This window comes from Chelonia mydas, chromosome 1, assembly GCF_015237465.2.
Source record: "Chelonia mydas isolate rCheMyd1 chromosome 1, rCheMyd1.pri.v2, whole genome shotgun sequence".
Classification (NCBI taxonomy): Eukaryota; Metazoa; Chordata; order Testudines; family Cheloniidae; genus Chelonia; species Chelonia mydas.
The window spans coordinates 80042115-80060493 of NC_057849.1; the positions used below are offsets into that span (position 1 = coordinate 80042115).

The window sequence follows — 18379 nt, forward strand, 5'->3', positions numbered from 1 at the left end:
TCTATAGAACAGAATCTAAGAGGTGACCCTCTCCCAAGAAGAGTATCAAAATTAATCTTTCTTGTGGGAAGCAGATTCCGCTTTGTGTCTCTTAGAGCACCTCCCTGAGGTATCCACAGATTCCTCAGAAGACAATGTGGATGAGGGGGGTCTTTTTTCTTCCCATGCTCTTTGTCAGCTGGTCTTACTCCTCCCTTTTCTATCCATCTCAGGCAGATCGGTCCAGAGCAGGTTTGTGCTTCTTGTTGGTGTGATTAGGAATCTGAGCACTGAGACCTCCCACATCCCTCTTTTAAAAAAAATGTTTCCCGTAACCATCCTCCTCAGGTGGAGATCAATTTACAAGCTCCCTGGAGAGTGGAAAACCTTTGTGACTGAATACACCCATGTATTCACATCTTACACACTACTTTGTACAATAATCTTTGTACAAAATATGGCTTGTGAGGGTATCACTTGAAAACTAATAACTCGCAGGTCAATAATATCATGGTGAAATGTATGCTGCAACATTATATGTAAAGTTACAAATTTCCCCTGCATGCTCAAACTCACATAGCCCTGATTAGGTAGGAATGGTTAAGCAAGTGTATCACAAACGAAGTAATGTGCGTTTCCTTCAATTTACATATAAGTAGTAAACAGGATCCTTGAGACAGCAAGAGGGAGACCAGGCAAATCTGCATTTCAGCATACAGAGGGGAGAAGAGCGAGCACAGGGTAACCTTCTTTCTTGTTTGAATAATCTGCTTTGATACGTAATCCTCAGAAAAGCCACTTCAAGGGAGTCTGGACTATAAAAGTGAGGGGCAAAAACACACCAGACTCTCCTCTCGCTATTTCACCTAAGATGACAAATGAACCAGCCCTTTGGAGGCAGATCCCAACTTGAAAATTCAGTCAGCTATGTTGCTGGGAACATGTAATAAGGATCTTATTTTGAAACAAGTCTAATTTGCTAAGTTTTAGTTTCTAGTAAGTGCTTATTCTGTATCACTCTTGTAACCATTGCTGACTTTAATACATTATACATGTACACACTTAAAATCTACTTCTTTGTAGTTCAATAACTTTGTTTCATTCTTTAATCAAAACTAACCCAGTGCTGCAGTTAAACTGAGCTGTTTGGTTAACTCCAGTTAAAATAGCATATTCCTGTTGCATATTTGATCCCTTACAGGGGCAATGGACCTCTAATATTTGAATTGCCCAGGAAAAGGCTGGACAGTGAAGAACATACATTGTTTCATGTTCTCTGTGTATATAAAATCATCCTACTGTATTTTCTTCTACATGCATCCAATGAAGTGGGCTGTAGCCCACGAAAGTTTATGCTCAAATAAATTTGTTAGTCTCTAATGTGCCACAAGTACTCCTGGTCTTTTTGCGGATACAGACTAACACGACTGCTACTCTGAAACCTATCACTTAAACAAAGTAGCTCTGAGTCACTGGGTGGTGGAAATGCTACAGAATGGGAGAAGGGATTAGGCCTGAGGGACCATTTAGCAGGCTCTCCTTGTTCTCTCTTCTGGGTCTCTATCAGTGTCATCCCACCACTGCAGCAGAAGAAGTGGGGAGATGGACAGTTGCTCCATCAGAACTGCAAGAGAAAAGTCTGATGGCTATGTGGGAAACTTTTTGCACTTTAACCTACACAGAGTGTAGGGAAAAGAGGCCTACTACCCGCACCCAGCCCAGAAGATTTTCTTCATGGGACTCTCCCATTGCTTCTTGTGAGCACCACTGCTCAAGGAAGGGGATACAGCAGGAACCTCTGCTCTAGCCTGAGTCTCCACAGAAACAAGTGCAGGTCTCCATCCAGGCACTCAATCAGCAGTATCTTGCGTTTCCTTTCTTAGTAGTCTGACATGCTGCACTCTGCATGAATAAGCAGTGGAGTACCTGGAGAATCCCAGTAACTATGTGGAGCAGCAGTGGAGTACATGGACAGTCCCAATAAACAGATTCTGAGAGCCAGGAGATTTAAAGCCAACTAAAGGGGGGGGGGGGTGGTTTAAAATTTTGGGGGGTTTTTGTTTTCAATGTGCTCTGAAGCAAGGAGCTGATGTCATGACTTCCTCAAGCTGCAGAGGCAAACACAAAACTGGCAGACTTCTCAGATGTGGAATCAGACCTCTTATACCACTCACTGACAAAGTCCTGTCTGCCTCCAAGGCTGCATATTACAGAGACCCCAGTATCAAGGATCTGTGTACCTTATTACAAAAAGTGGAATGAGGCATAGGAACAAAACTTTTGCTGCCTCAAAGACAAAGCCAGCTTAACACTTCACATGAAAATTATTGTAAACACAGACAAAAAATATTGGAAACCAAATCACTTAGGTGGCAGATGCAAACTGTGAGGGTCAATTAGAGCAGAGTCTGTACTAGTGGATTAGAAGCAGCTACAGCCTTCAAGATGACCTATGACTTCCTCAAGTACCAAGCCTTTCCACTGAATGTAATGGAAGCAAGAAAGGGGCCCAAGGAATCTGCTTTGTGGAGTGCAGAGGTCTGAGATTCATCCTCCTGTTTGACAGTGACCTCGCTGAACCACCATCAAGGGAATAAAAGGCTGCCTTGGTCTGTTGCTGGAAGTAAGGTACAGAGCTGAAGAGATGTCCTACTCAAAGAAAGCACCAACTGCTCTTGAGAGATTGAGAAATGTTCACAGACCAAATACATCCTATAGTGCTACTCAGACTTCTTACTTTTGTCTTTTATCTTGGAAGCCAATCTGATAATGGAGGAGCCCTGCTAAGGTAACTGAAAGAAGGCAAAAGCTACCCTCTAATTACCAAACAACTGAAAATAGTTTAGAAATTAACTAAGTTTATATGAGTAAACTAACTATTTGCTGGAGGAAACAGTCCTGAAGATTAGCTCCAGGCTGAGTTAAGCATAACAGTATGGTAAGTGTCCAAGGAGACAAGACTGAGCTCTGAGCTAGAGAAACTGTTCTGGTTTTGTCCTTCCAAACCCATCTTTCTGGAGTCTGAGTACCTACAGTAGGCTTTGTAGACACGGACAAGGTAGAGAATTGACGTGTAGTAAACTGTTCATTACAGGGGTATTCTATTGCCTTTCAGAGTAGAAAATACAGGAGTTCTAACTGCTGTTTTTTTACTGTGCTATCTTCATTACCTGATTTGAGCCATTTTTTGTTAATCAAAGGGATCCAGTTCCATGTCCACATGAATACAGAACAGTTTAAAACTTCTTTAGAAAGAGCAAATTTCAGCAAAAACAATGTTCAATTAATCATATTAATTTAAATACTAAATGTTTTGGTATAAGTAAAGATAAAACTAAATATACATCAAATCCTTTTGTTTTTGAATTTTTTAAAAATTTGATTAATATTTTGTAATACATAACTATTGTTGTTTGCACTGTTGTTGTAGCCATGTTGGTCCCCAAATACGAGAGTGACCAGGTGGGAGAGGTAATATTTTTTATTGGACCAATTTGGTTGGTGAAAAGACAAGGTTTCAAACTCCACAGAGCTTCAAGTCTGAAGAGCTCAAAAGCTTGTCTCTTTCACCAACGGAAGGTGGTCCAATAAAGATATAACCTCACCCACCTTGTCTCTTTAACATATAACTAGACAATCCTCTGTTGTACCCTATCCTCAGCCTCTAATGGTCAAACAGTAGCTTTCCAAAGCAGCAGAGTAAAATTTACAAATATCTTCTCATATTTAGTGCTGCTTAGAGCTAAATGGAGATAACGGCATAAAATGGTGTTATAAAGCTTAATGTGCTGTTCAAGATAGCATGAGGCAATCACTGGTGAACAACGGGGGAGAGAAAGCGGTAGGAGTCTATACCAAACTCCGATTCCCACAGAAGGGGACAGGGCAAAGTGTTGAAATTCTGCCTCTCCTAATAGCTGAGGCGTAGGTTTCAAATTGATTAGACGCTTGGGGGCCTTGTCTTCCCAGCAGCAAATGTGGGGAAAGCTCTCCTCACACAATAATGTTGTCCTGTTATGTATACAGTAAAATTTTCAAGCTTTATGACCTAACAGATTATTTAACTAAGTATGAAAGAAATCGAATTTATAAACTATTTCTCCAAAAATATTTACTGTTATTTCACACTGAACACTATAACTACTAAATAAATTTTGATAAAATTATGCACTGAACCAAACAATTGCAGAACTCTAAGCTTGCAGCCAAAGTCATATTGTACACTCTGGATACAAACACTATTGTTTTTATTTCTTCAAAAAGATGACAGAAATAACTGCGTTGGTTAACATTCTTTTCTTTATCTGTCCCTCATCTGAAATTATTTTGGTTAATGCAAAGATATTTGGTCTATTTGAAATTAAACATATGGATCCACATCATTTACCTTGTTGCGTGTTTTCACTTTCAGTTTAGTCTTCTGTTTCCTTTTCAGTTTTTTCTTGCTTAAGATTTTCTTACTCCTGAAAAAGTGAAACATTCATTAAACATTAAACATTAAATTTTAACTGGAAAAATGTTTTAGTAGATACTTGGCCCTGTTGCCTCTACCACCACACCCCCACAGGAAACAGCAGCAGCACCTGGAAGGAGTTTGCTGGGGTCAAACTATGAACGTTCCAAGAGCCTTATGGGTAAAGCTGAGAGTTTGTCAAGATTCCATGACTTTCCAGGATCTCCGTGACTTGTGCAGCTGGCTCTGGCGCTGCCCCAGCAGTTCAGGCAGCCCTTGGGCCAGACACACCGGCCGCGGCCGGGACAGTCATGGGCCACTGCCCGCCCTCCCAAGAGCGGCAGGAGGAGTTTGGGTGTGGGAGGGGACTCAGGGCTGGAAGTTGGGGCGCGGGAGGGGATGAGGGGTCTGGGCAGCGTTTACCTTGGGAGGGCTCCCTGGAAGCAGCAAAATGTCCCTCCCTCAGCTCTTAGCTCCATGCGCTGCCTCTGCCCACAGGCACTGCCTGCTCAGCTCCCATTGGCCACAGTTCCCGGCCAACAGGAGCTGCGGAGCTGGCAGCATGCGGAGCTAGGAACTTAGGGAGGGACATGTCACGACTTCCTAGAAGCCAGCTAGGGCGCCTACCAGCCCTGCCTACTCCCCCCAGCACCAGTGGGGGGTCCCAGGCTGCTCACACCTGCAGCGCCCCTCCTCCCCCTGACTGCTCCTCCAGCACTCTTGGCACCCCCCAGACCACCCCTCCCAGTACCTGCGCCCCCCTCCCCCAGCACTCCCCCAGCATCCGTGGCGCCTCCCAGCACCCACAGCGCCCCCAAGCACCTGCCCCCTCAGGCCATCCTCCCCCCACCCCCCAGCACCTGTGTGCCCCCTCCCCTCCCCCCCAAACGAGCACCTGCAGCACTCCCAAGATTTAGTCAGGGGTATAGTACAAGTCACAGACAGGTCACGGACCGTGACTTTTTGTATATTGCCCGTGACCTGCCCATGACTTGTAGTAAAAATACCCATGACTAAAACGTAGCCTTACTTATGGGTACCTTCCCAAAGCAATCAGCACCTGCTATAGCTAACGGTGCAAAGAATTCATCAATGATATTTAAGTTATACTTCACTATTCCACTGAATCTAGTGGGACTCAGAGCTCCCGGACCAATGGCCTCTTCTCTCCCCTTTCTAAGTAGGTTTAGATGTCACCTCAAGAAAAATATCTGTTCACTCTCTATACTAGCATTTTCACCATTGTTAGCCCTGATGGTGATGCACTGTGCAGGCCAAATGGTAGAAAGAATTGCAAAAAATTCTCAGTACAGACACAGCCATTCTGTACTTCTGTCACGATAGAACGTGTACATTTTTAGTAAAATATTTAACTTAAGTCAGATCCAAATCCTCCATACAGGAAAGATGGCTCTGAAAATACATGACCAGCCCTAGACTCCAGCTGGTAGGAGAAACTACAGAAGTAGCTAAAGCAGAGACTGCTGCACTGAAGAAAGAATAAAATGGGGCCCAGGCAGAGCCAAACCTCCCCCCACCATTCCTTGGTCCCAGAACCCTGTAGGGTAGACATCATTACTCTGGGGATACTAGAGCTAAAATATTGGGCTGGTGCCACACACACTCCATGTGGCCTTGGGGGGAAAACTGCAGGGAGAAACCATCCAGAGACTCCAACTGGTAGGAACAGCTACAGAAACTGTGAACACAAGGACTTTAGGATATGCAGAGCATTTTCTACAGTTTTGACTGCACTTTTTCAGGCCTGCGCTGACTCTCAGTTTGTTCCAACCCTCTTCATCCCTCAGTCTGTTTTACACATCCCCCTCTACCATGTCTCAGTCACCATTCATTTTCAACATCCCCACTCCCTACCAGAAAATAAGTCATGAAACTAACATGAAATTTATTGCCATCACATAGTTCACTGTGTGTGTGTCTGTTCTATTAAGACTGTAAGCTCCTTAGGGCAGGTGCCATCTATTTCTGTGTCTATACATTGCCTAACGCAATAGGTCCTTAGGCACTTACAATACTCAATGTAACATTCTTTCATGCTGCTCTTTGTTAATAAAAAGCCCCCCAATTTAGAGCACAGGACTGTTGAATAATTAAGCTAAGGGATCCTGAACTCATATATAATTAAAAGATTCCCCTATGGGCAACAAAGCAAAGATGAGATCATTTATCAGGATGCATTAAATACCTTATTAAGAATGAGGCTGTGAAGCACACTTTCTTGGAAACTACCCTTTGCATGCTACACTCTCCGCTCACAACGGCCAAACTCTAGAAAGAGAGAGGAGAATATTCTCTCTTCCAGCAATTAGAAGTTGTTGCCATCTAAAATTTGTAGCACACCCTCTAGCCAGAACAAATACCAAATATGCAGCCCCAAGGAGGGTCCAGTGAAACCACTAAAAATTCCACCACCTTCACGTTCCCAGCTGTTGGCTCGATGCTAGGATGAGAAGATAAACTCCTTATCAAGGTACTTCAGTGGATCTTGCTGGCAGTGACCCCAGGTATGCTCAGGCTAGTAAAGTGGTGAATTTGTTTAAGCGTTGATTACAATGATAGTTACTGCTACTGAATCTATTTCCTAATTCCATATACAATCATAATTGGCTGTTCCAACAGCTTCTCTTCCAAACTCAATATACAAATTCAATTCTCATTAAAACTGGCTCAATTGTTGCATCCAGCTCTTTAAGTAATAAGGACACACGCCTGCTCACATTGATGCTTACAGTAGTTTTCTCATTTGTTTTGATAGCAACAATATTGCATAAATGTGCAAAGCTAGTCAAATAAATTATTGTCTCTTTAAAATCGGCATGTAGGGCTTAGAAACACTGTTCACACAAGTAAAGAAAGAAAATTAGAACGTCATCTAAAATGGCCGCAATTAAAGAAAAACAAAGCCTGCTGAACATCCCTACTCCATCTTATTTCAGTTCATGGCACAATTATTATTAAAATTAGATGAGGCTCACCTCATTCAAATGTCTATTTAAATCATGCAAGTAATGCTATTTTAAATGGTTATCGAATCAACCAACAATGGTCCCAATCATCTCCCTCCTGATTTGTGCATGGAAGAATCCTGCACATATGGAACTCCTATTGTCAAACAGAAAGGGAACTTCAGAGTCTTCAAAAGGACCATCAGTCTCCAGACCCTGCAGAGTCCTCTCCATGAGGAATGAGGGGTGGAGTTAGGACAAGCTGGAGAAAATTCACATTATGGAAAAGTTACAGTTCCAGGCTACATCTCTCACCCTATTCTGAGTGGATCAAGTGCTAAAACACCTATCCTTGTGCCCCATACTAGGGGTACATAGGTTTGTAATGGACAAACAGTTCTCAGTTACTTCTCTACTGTAGAAGTTCCATGGAAACCCAACTCCAAAGCAGAAGGGATGGAGAACAGGAAGTAGAGCACTCATATGGACAAACATCAAGAAGAACTCCAGTCACTGTATAAGTTAAATAAACTTTCCTTCTCCACTTCATGTCCCTGTGGATGCTCCACTTCAGGTGATTCCCAAGTAGTACTCAGAGGTGGTGGGTGCTTTGGAGAAGGATCTAAAACTGACTGGAAGATGGCAGTCCCAAACACAGCATCTTTGCAAGATGCATGCACTAGAGCAGAGTGCTTTGAGAAATGTGTGGATGGAGGCCCATGTGGAAGCTTTGCAGATTTCTGAAAATAGGAATGTTCTTTAGTAGGGTAATAGAAGTGGCCTGCAATCTGATGGAATGAACTTAGAAGGGAATGGAATATTAGCAGCTTTGTATCAGAGGAGAAAGTCTCTGGGGGCACCAGTGCTCCTGTAACTATCTGTGACAAAAACAAATAACGGAAGAGGGGCCTGAAAGGGTTTAGTACTGTCTAAACAGAAAGACAACAGCCTTCTAACATCCAAGCTGTGAAGGATGTCATCGTCCCTAGTCTAATGATGTTTATGGTGAAAAACTGGGAGAGGACTAGCCTGATTGATACAAAAATCCAAGATGACCTCAGGTCAGAACCATTGATATGGCCAGAGGAGTACCTTGTCTTTAAAGAAAACAGTGTAGCCATCAAAGCCCCTAACTCATCAACTTTCCAAGCAGAGGTGACTGTCAACAAGAAAGCGGCGTTCCTGACTAGGGCATAAGAGCGAATACATGGCCAGCAGTTCAAAGGGAGGTTGCATCAGAGTTAATGACGAAGTCCAAATCCCAGGATGGGGGCTCCCTGACATGTGGAAACAGGTTAGATAACCCTTTGATGAACCCAGAAGTTGCAGGATGATCACACCAAAACCCCTCCACTGGAGCACTGACCATCATGACGGACACTAGATGAACTTTAACAGAGCTCAGAGAAAGGCCTGTATTCTTCAAATCAACAAGGTACTCTAGGATTTCTGAGAGGTGAGAGTCAGTAGGAGACAAGTATTGTAGGTTTCAGAGTAACAGCCGTGTTAGTCTGTATTCGCAAAAAGAAAAAGGAGTACTTGTGGCACCTTAGAGACTAACCAATTTATTTGAGCATAAGCTTTCGTGAGCATCCGATGAAGTGAGCTGTAGCTCACGAAAGCTTATGCTCAAATAAATTGGTTAGTCTCTAAGGTGCCACAAGTATTGTAGGGTACACTAACGGTAAAATCTCTTCCATTTCTGCCCATAAGTTTTCTCTAGCGGATTCTTTTCTACTATTCAACAGAACCTCTTGAATCTCTGTAAAACAGGAGAGTTCTATCCCCAACAGGCAATCAGGCACCAAGCCTTGAGTCACAGAGCATTCGGGTTGGGGTAAAGAATATTTTCTGAGTCCTCTGTGAGTAGGTTGGGTGTTAATGGAAGGTTAATAGCAGAAATACAGAAAAGCCTTCGTTCTGAAGTTAAAGAACAAGTTTCAAGCACTTGCAGACCTTGATGGAGGGGAGGGTAAACAACAAGAAGTGGGACAAAGTAACATCAATTTATAAACAGAGCAGTGAAGCCTGTCTAGGCTACAGGAAGAAGAGGATTACACGCAGCATATGGAACACCATAGAAACCAGACGAGCCCTGAAGAAAAAAGTTTTAGACAAAATCCCAGAAGCTAAAGGACAAATATCACGAGCAGTATAGCAAGGCACACAGGGAGGTCAAACGTCTTGTAGGAGCGGACAAACGGCATTATATTGATCATCTGGCAACACAAGCAGAGAATGCAGCTGCTCGTGGTGAACAAGGAACCATATACAAAATGACGCGGCTTATCAGTGGTAAACAGCAGACACCAACAAACACTCATCACGAACAAACAAGGACACCTATTAACAACTGAAAAAGAACAAGAAATACGCTGGAAAGAGCATTTCAAAGAATTGCTGAACAGGGAGCCACCTAAAGAGGAAGCAAACATCCAGGAGGCAGAAGATGATCTTGATATCAGCACAGACACCCCAACTAAGGAAGAGATCATTCAAGCTATCAAATCCTTAAAAAATGGGAAAGCTCCTAGCAAGGATAACTTGAATGCAGAATTGTTCAAGGTAAATCCTAAATTAGCAGCATCTATCCTGGCCCCTCTATTTATATCAGTCTGGGAAAGGGAAAAAGTGCCAAATGAGTGGACCAATGAGGTTATAGGGAAGATACCAAAGAAAGGAACTCTCGGTGATTGTAATAACTGGCATAGTATCACACTTTTATCTGTGCCACGCAAAGTGTTGTGTAAGATCATAGTCCATCATATATCAGAGGCAGTTGATTGTGTTCTCAGAAAAGAGCAAGCCGGTTTTCAGAAAGGTGATATACACAGACCAGATCTTCACTCTACAAAACATAATAGAAAACAGTGCTTAGAATGGCAATGGCAACTCTACATAAATTTCATAGACTTTGAGAAGGCTTTTGATAGCATTCACAAGACCAGCCTATAGCGCATTCTGCAGGCATATGGAATTCCTTTCCGTATAATCGTCATCAAAAGCTTCTATTTCAACTTTACATGCAGCGTTGATCACGAGCTCAGTTTTGAAGTCAAAACAGGAGTACGTCAGGGTGTCTCATGTCTGCAATCCTCCAACGTTGTCATCGAATGGGTAATGCGGTGTACAACAGAAGACACGCCAAGAGGCAGTAAATGGACACTTCTCATGCCCTGAAGACCTGGTTTTGCAGATGATATTGCTCTCCTATCACATACCCAACACCATATACAAGAAAAAACACTTCTGATGTACATATTTTGACGGAACAATGGGTTTCAGCAGATCATGGCCTTTCACAGGATATCTTACATGACATGCTTTGTATAAAATATATCATAATTATATGATAGGAGTGCATATGTGGTTCCAGGGTGGTGCTTTGAGGTCCAGAATGCAACAGGAGACAATAGTTCTTCTCACTCCCTAATTTCTGTCCAAAATTACTTCAATTATAAACCCAGGTCTGATTTGCCAGCACCCAGACTGCGCCACACAGAACCCTAGTACTGCTGATGGAATTCTGCTCCAGAAAGTTTAAAATGTTAAAATTCTGCATGTGTTATTTTGACAAAATAACACATTTTCTATTATTTTGGTAATTTATTTCAAAGTACTTTTCAGCAAATTATTGAAAATGGTGTGATTATATTGTGTTATTTTGACAAATAAAACATGCAGAATTTTAAAATACTGTGTGCAAAATTTTTAATATTTTGGTGCCAAATTTTTAATTGTTTGGCGCAGAATTCCCTCAGGAATAAATCTAGCCAGGTGTGGGGTGCCACATGCTGCTATGCTGAGTGATAACAGTGCCTGGAGGGGTTTGCTGGTTGTCACTAGCAAAGCATTGAGAGAGGCAGCCAGGCTGGCGAGTTAAGAGGGCACAACGGTTCCCCAGTTCCAGGTTGCATCCTGGGGAGTCTGTCACATCTCCAAAGTCCAAAAGGGGGACAGACAATGATGGAGTAGCAGGTTGTCCATTTGCAAGGAACTAGTCAGTACCTGTGAGTGATGTGGCACAAGGGATAAAGCAGGTCATGGGATTGGCAGTGTTCCATCACTGAATGAAAACTCAGATTCGTCAGAGATTAACAGGTCTCTGGAGAATTTGAATTCCTGCAGTACTGGGTGGCTCTATGAAGAACTCTGACAAGTCTCAGCAGCAGCAACCTGTGATACTGAGAGTGATGCAGAATGCGCCAGTATCAGCTAACTGATGGATCTGGGTACCATATGCAGCGATGAGGAAGTGAAGGTCACAGTTGGTACCATCTTCCTCAGCACAGAGCCTCTGGAGTCTCCTAGCACCTTGATCCTGCTTATATGGTACCTAATGCTAGATTTAGATATAGAGGGACCCTCAGTACAGAGAATCCTTGAAACCTCAGCAATGCCTTTTGTGGCACTTCCAGTATGGCAGGTCTCTTAGGGCCCAACTTCTTTCTGAGGAGATTTAGGGCTTCTCTTGACAGAGAACTTCATGCTATCACTTGCAGATCTCTCTTTTTTTAAAGAGGACAATCAAGCTTCAGAGGTAATGGGACACTGTGGTCACTTGATGACCACTGAATGGGGGAAGGGGGGAAGAAGGGGCACAGGTCTGGGTCTGATGCCTGTCAGAGGGAGCATTCCATCATGAGAGTCTAAGCTTATCTCCCTCTCTTTCCTGAAATGACTCTTGAATCATAAACAGATCATGCCCTTGGACAGCACTTGAGTATCCCTTAAGCAGCAGATACAGTGCAAATGGCCATCTCTAACTGGTGAGGACTCCCAACAAGTAAGGCAATGCTTGAATCCTGTGGATTTAGTTATGACCCAAGAAAAAAGGCTCCTTCAAGAAAGGAAAGTTCCCACAAGGAAGGAAGGAAAGTTGTTGGGAGCGTAGGGGGGAAAGGTTTGTTAAAAGCCTCCTGGGAAAAAAATAATAAAACTATTGAAACTAGTTTATTAGTACAAATTAAACTAAAGGTTAAGTACACTATCAAGTACAAATGGCATAGTTAGCAAAACAAGGCAGCACAATTAGACAGTTTGTCTCAGGCCAAGGCAGTTAAGAAGGAACTGAAGGTAGCTCATCCGCCATAGCCCTATATAGTCTTGTTGGGGTCCCAGGGTAAGTCGAGGGGATGGAAGGCCATCAGTGTCGAGGAAGTCTCTTTGCTCAACACCCCTTCACAGAATTCAGTCCTAGCTGGCCTGAGAAAGCCCTTGTACTCCCAAAATCATGCTGCAGCTGCAGATAGAGCTGTTTTGTGTAGGTTTTGCGGGCGCCAAGTTAGGATAACGGCAGGAAACAGCTACAAGGACATAACTGCTTACTTGCCTCATTAATCGCAAGGCTAAGCAGGCTGTGCTGTTGTTTTGAATTGCTAAAATGCTCATTAAAGGTTGCCTGAAAGAGTATGGTTGTAACCCATATAAGGCAAAGCAGTTTTACTTGGCTGATGTGTAATGCAATAGAGATAAGGAGTATAAAGGTATGTGACTCTGCCTGCTCAGTGTGCAGGATTTGAGATTCTTTTCTCCCTGTACCTTCTTTGGAGTTCCAAATAAACTTTTCTGCTTCTCCACCCCGTTGTGTTTATTGGGTGATGCACACCGGGCAATGAACCACTGCTGTTGCTTGCCTCTGGCACTGAGTGCCGGCAACAGTCTCAGTACAGGAGACGAGGATAGATGGGGGCGTGTGTGGATCAAGCAGGCGTTGCTGCTGAAAAGCTCCCATCAAAAGCAAACGGAGGTGCATGCACACCTGACCTGGAGCACCCACAGGGCACTAATCAAAGAAAAGTTAGGCTCAGTTCTAAAGTGATTAAAAATGGCTCGGGGGGGCGGGGGGGGGAGTCCATTTTTATTGGTCAATCAGTCATTTCCAGGTCAAATTTGTTCAGTAAGCAAGTAAAAACACACCTGTCAGCTCGGCAAACACAACCTGGCCTCTGAAAAATGAGCTGTTTTCTTTCTTGTTCACATACCACTCCACTAAAGATTCTGCAGATACAGTGCTGTTTTCAATCACACCTGTGCAACTGCTACTGTCAACATATTAGATGAAGGTAGAATTTGGTACTGCAATTAGAACTTAGCTGTAAAAGTGCTCTGTTAAGAACCCAAATTTAGCATGAAAACTTTTTTCTGAAACTGAATTACAAAGCATCATGCACATCTATGGTCTATCTTAGGTATTTATATCTCCATCATTAACATAGAATCAGAGCACCTTTAGTGGATTTATCCTCACAATAACCCTGAGGTAGGGAAGCACTATGATCCCCATTTAATCCACACAAATTGGATGTACAAGTAGACTAAGCAACCTGCCGAAAATCACACAAAAAATCCATGGCAAAGTAACTGAACCCAGACCAGTTACCATATTATTGTACCATTCTTCGTTCTTTATGTTGCTATAAAAAAAACAGTAGAAAAAACAAAATATTTTATCAATAATGTGCTGTTCAGTTCCTTCCCAAAAGTTTTCTTAAGTAAAACCAATGGATGTAAGGCAGGAACAAAGCACTGTGGAACTTCACAGACACAAAGATTGGCACAGTGCTAAATAATGAGGACAGGGCAGTCATACAGAGCTATCTGGACTGCTTGATAAGCCAGGCCCATTAAAATAAAAAGCATTTAAATAAACCCAAATGCAAAGATATACATATAGGGAAAAAGGAACGCAAACCACACTTACAGAATGGGGGACTTTATCCTGGAAAGCACCGACTCTGAAAAGGATTCAGAGCTCACAGCAGATAAGCAACAGAATACCCACCCCATAACAAGGCTGCAACAAATGGGCTAATATGATCCTTAGTGGTGTAAACAGGGGAGTAGCAATGAGGAGTAAAGGTCTGTACATGTCATTAGTGAAAATAACAAAGGAACACTGCATCCAGTTCTGGTGTCCATATGGAGAAGGAGCAGAATGCAGCCAGAAATACGATTCAAGGACTCAAGAAAATGCCCTACAGTGAATGATTTAAAGAGCCTAATCTGTTTATTGAAAAGAAAATCAAGAGGTGAATTCACTAGTGTGTAACCTTGGTGGGAGAAAATACTAGGTACTAAAAGGTTGTTTAATCTAGGAAAGAAAAGCATAACAAGAACCAACCACAGGAAGCTGAAGCCAGACAACTTAACAACAGAAGTCAGGCACACACTTAACAGTGAGAGCGATTGACCACTGGAACGAACTATCAAGGGAAATGGAGGCTTGTCCATTTCTGGATGTCTTCAGAATCAAGGCCGGATGCCTTCCCTGAAGATAGGTTTTAGCCAAACAAATTATTCTTCAGTCAAATATAAGTTAGTGGACTCAATACAGAGATAACTGGGTGAGATTTAATGGCCTGTGAGATACAGCAAGCAAGATTAGACCATCTAATGATCCCTTCCGGCCTTAAATTCTATGAATTGTGAAGACCTGAAAATCTGGTTCTAAGATATGATTGCTAAGTGTGTGGTTCTCGTTTTCTGGTGCTCATCCTAACACTCACAGGTGGCCTGATTCACAAGTGCTAAGCTCTCAACTTCAACAGAAGTCAATGAGATCAGCAGGTGCTCACTATACCTGATTTTTCAGAGGTAATGTCTCAAAATAAGTACCCAATCACTAAGATAGAATCAGAGGATTCTTTTGTACATTTTGGACAATCTATAAATGGAAAACTACTACTTCCTTATTTCAAAGATGCTAGGATATAAATTCATTAATTACTCCAAAGTACTAATATAGTATGGTTAATAAGTGCATTGGAAAAGCCCCTAAGATAGTTAAAAAAAATTTTATTAAGTGCATATTTGGATGGAGTGCAGTTAATAAATCATGGTCCTAAAAACTGAATGATGAAAATTAAGAGAAATATTGAATAGTTGTCTCATTCAATAAGCACTGAACATCCAGTGTTACAAAGAAGGGAGGGTCCTATGGAAAAAAGAGTAAGCAATCATGTCACTAAAGACTGTATCATAACACCACATGTACACGAAGGCAGAACTGAAATTCCACGGGCAAATTTAATTCTGGCATTTCCTAAGTTTTGAAAAAACATTAACATTAAAAGAAAGTAGTTTTTTGGTATATAATGTCTATAGGACCACAGATGTACCTAACACTTTATGAAAACAGATTAAGGACTGGATTCTCTGTACCAATAGATTATGATACAAAGAAAGATAGGGACAGAAGAAGATGAAAACACGGGGAGTGAGTGGAAGAAAAAGGAGAGAAGTATGGGGTAAGAGAGCCACTTGGAAGACACATGCATGGTGCCTTCAAAGTTTGATACATTTTTTAATGAGATTCCAATGAAGAAGGGAGGGGTTTAAGAAGGGATCAAAAGAAGGAAGTATGGCAGATGGAATTAAGTGGAGCATTCCAGAGATAGAAGACATAAAAATAAGGCATTTTTCATACCTAGATATCAGAAGTATTCCTCAGATAACAGTTCTGAAAAAGAAAAACTGATCCAAGGGCTTTTATATCACTGATTTGAAATTATAGGTAAAAGACTTGCCTCATTTCAGATTCTGCCTATACCAACCAACCATGTGGAGATGAGAAGCTAGAGATTCTCCAACAAAATCACCCCCATAGTGAAGGTGCAGAGCATCATGCAGAAGGACCTTGAACTACAAATGCTCACCCTAAAAGAAAAAAAGAATATGATGGGACAAGAGAACTCGACCAAGTAGGCATTCTATGGATTACTAGTACATTCAGAGTCTGACCGTCTGAATCATGAAGTATAGAGTCTCCTTCTGGGCTGATGTTATATGGGTAGACACCAGGGCAAAGCCTGAAGTGTGATCCCTTATTAGAAGAGATGATTATTTTATAACTGCCTTGGTCCCATCTCTTATCAAGTCTTGATATATTTCCTCTGCTCTTAACTATGAAGAGAAACGTGAAATCCCCTTATGGGAGTCTGCAGGAGCTGGTCTTAACTGTCACATTCCATTAGTTACAAAATTAATATCCTTCCTAAATCTAACAGGACTAGGAAAATAGATCAATTTTCATTGCAGATTACTTGACAAAAGATGACAGTCGAGCTCAGTAGGACTGACAACACTAGAATTTCAGATGGTACTACCACAACACAATACCTCAAGACTACAGACGTCTGCAGGACATGGTTTCCCAAAAAGGGCAGGGTCATTTACCATGTTTTTCAAAAGCACTGTAAGTGCAATTGAAGATTTTAACACACATTAGAAGGGCATATATGTTTCAGATTTTTTTTCCCTGTTTATAAATAAACCTGTTTTTAATAAAGTGGACAAATTAGTTAATGTTAACCAAGACGTTTCTTAAATTGTCATACTTTTGCTTTCCAGAGCTTTTTGGTAACAGGGAAGTACATACAGCAGGCACTAGAACGCATTTTTCTGTGTAAGAGAATGATAGAAGGCATACTGAGCTTCCTATAGCATCTATACATAAAATTGCAAGATGCCTAAATGTCGCTATTAGACCATGCAGAAGCTAATATTACAAAACTTAAAAAAGCAAAAATATAATTTGAAACTGATTACTGTAACTCTCAACCACACTGCAAGGCAGGAAGAATGCGAAAATGACTGGATAGCAAAAAGCAGGATACCCTGCAAACAGCTACACTGAGGCTTTCCACCTCTTCATACATTTAAGTTTGTCTTATTTCCCCTCTATATAGAAATTTTTTTTTAAAATAAAAATGTTGATACAAAAAAGTAACACGTATTTAAAAGATTAGATAACAATCAGAGTTGGGGGCCAAAAGGGACAACCAGCTCATCTAGTGTGACCTCCTGTATATCACAGGCCACCAGCACCCCATAGCACCATACACTAACCCAATCATCACTATCTTCTAATGAAAGCAAGTATGCAATCATTAAGGAAAAAACTGATGTATCACAATGTGCTGCCTAAAATACTTACCACTCTTCAAAACAAGATATTATAATACAAACTGAAAAGACTGTTGAGTGTAATTTACAACACATCTTGGGAGGGAAAAAATCCAGAATTATAGAGAGATGAAACTATTCAAAATGCAGTTCCTTTCAACATCCTCACTCCACCATAATAAGCTTTGTTTTATTAAAATTGACTTTTTAATACTTACAAAATATATTGTTCACAAAAAACACTCCCTCAAAGCACGTACAGAAAAAAAAGACCTCTGCACAAACTTCCCTATCCTGATTCACTTGCATGCTTCAGCAGTAACCACCTTGGGTCAAGTGTTATTTTTGTTGTCAGAAGGGGGTCATGGTGCAATGAAGTTTGAGAACCGCCAAAAATCCCTACACAATGCAATTTCATCAAATCAGCTAATCCCCTCCAAAATAAATGCACCCTGTCTAAAATTTAAAATATTTTAAAGATAGTGTTCTGAATCAAGACCACAAAAACAGACAAAAATGCCCTTTGGCATGTATAGTCAGGATTGTTCCACCTCTTCATTTGCCAAAACAAGATTTTTCTTCTAATTTCCAAAGCCCCACATATAAACTCTATGTTCCCACTGTATACCCAACACTTCAAGTCATATTTTTAAAATTACTCAATGCCTCATTTCATTTTGAATCACTCATAGTACATTTCATCACTTTAAACTGCTTTGACTTCAGAAGTAGTTATTCAAATTATGATTTTCTACATCTCCTTCCCTCAAAGCCCCTTTTCAACATTTACTAACAATTTTACAATGAATCAGTTTACTTGATTCCTCCACTACTTCCATCATTAATATAGTTTTAAATAGCACAGTGCATCAACATTTAACCTCTTAAGCCTTGTCAGAATTTCTACCACCCACCTTTTAAAAGTACACATCCTCTTGTGGTACACCTTGTGCACTAGTGTAAGACAAGAAACAGGACTAAAAATAAATGCATTCAGCTACTCATGAGGATTAACTAACATCACAATAAATTGAAAAGATTAAAACAATGTATAAATTAAAGAGAGTCTGCTACT

At 41.4% G+C, this 18379-nt stretch overlaps 1 protein-coding gene across 26 annotated transcripts in view; it reads right to left on the reverse strand.

The window, feature by feature from the left end:
• Positions 1-18379, reverse strand: part of MYCBP2 (MYC binding protein 2) — a 418792-nt gene that overhangs the window by 393238 nt on the left and 7175 nt on the right. For all 26 annotated transcript variants that reach the window (XM_043534235.1, XM_043534264.1, XM_043534248.1 and 23 more), the window contains exon 2: positions 4367-4442. In XM_043534235.1, coding sequence (XP_043390170.1) covers positions 4367-4442 — 76 coding nt within the window. The remainder of the gene's footprint in view (positions 1-4366; positions 4443-18379) is intronic.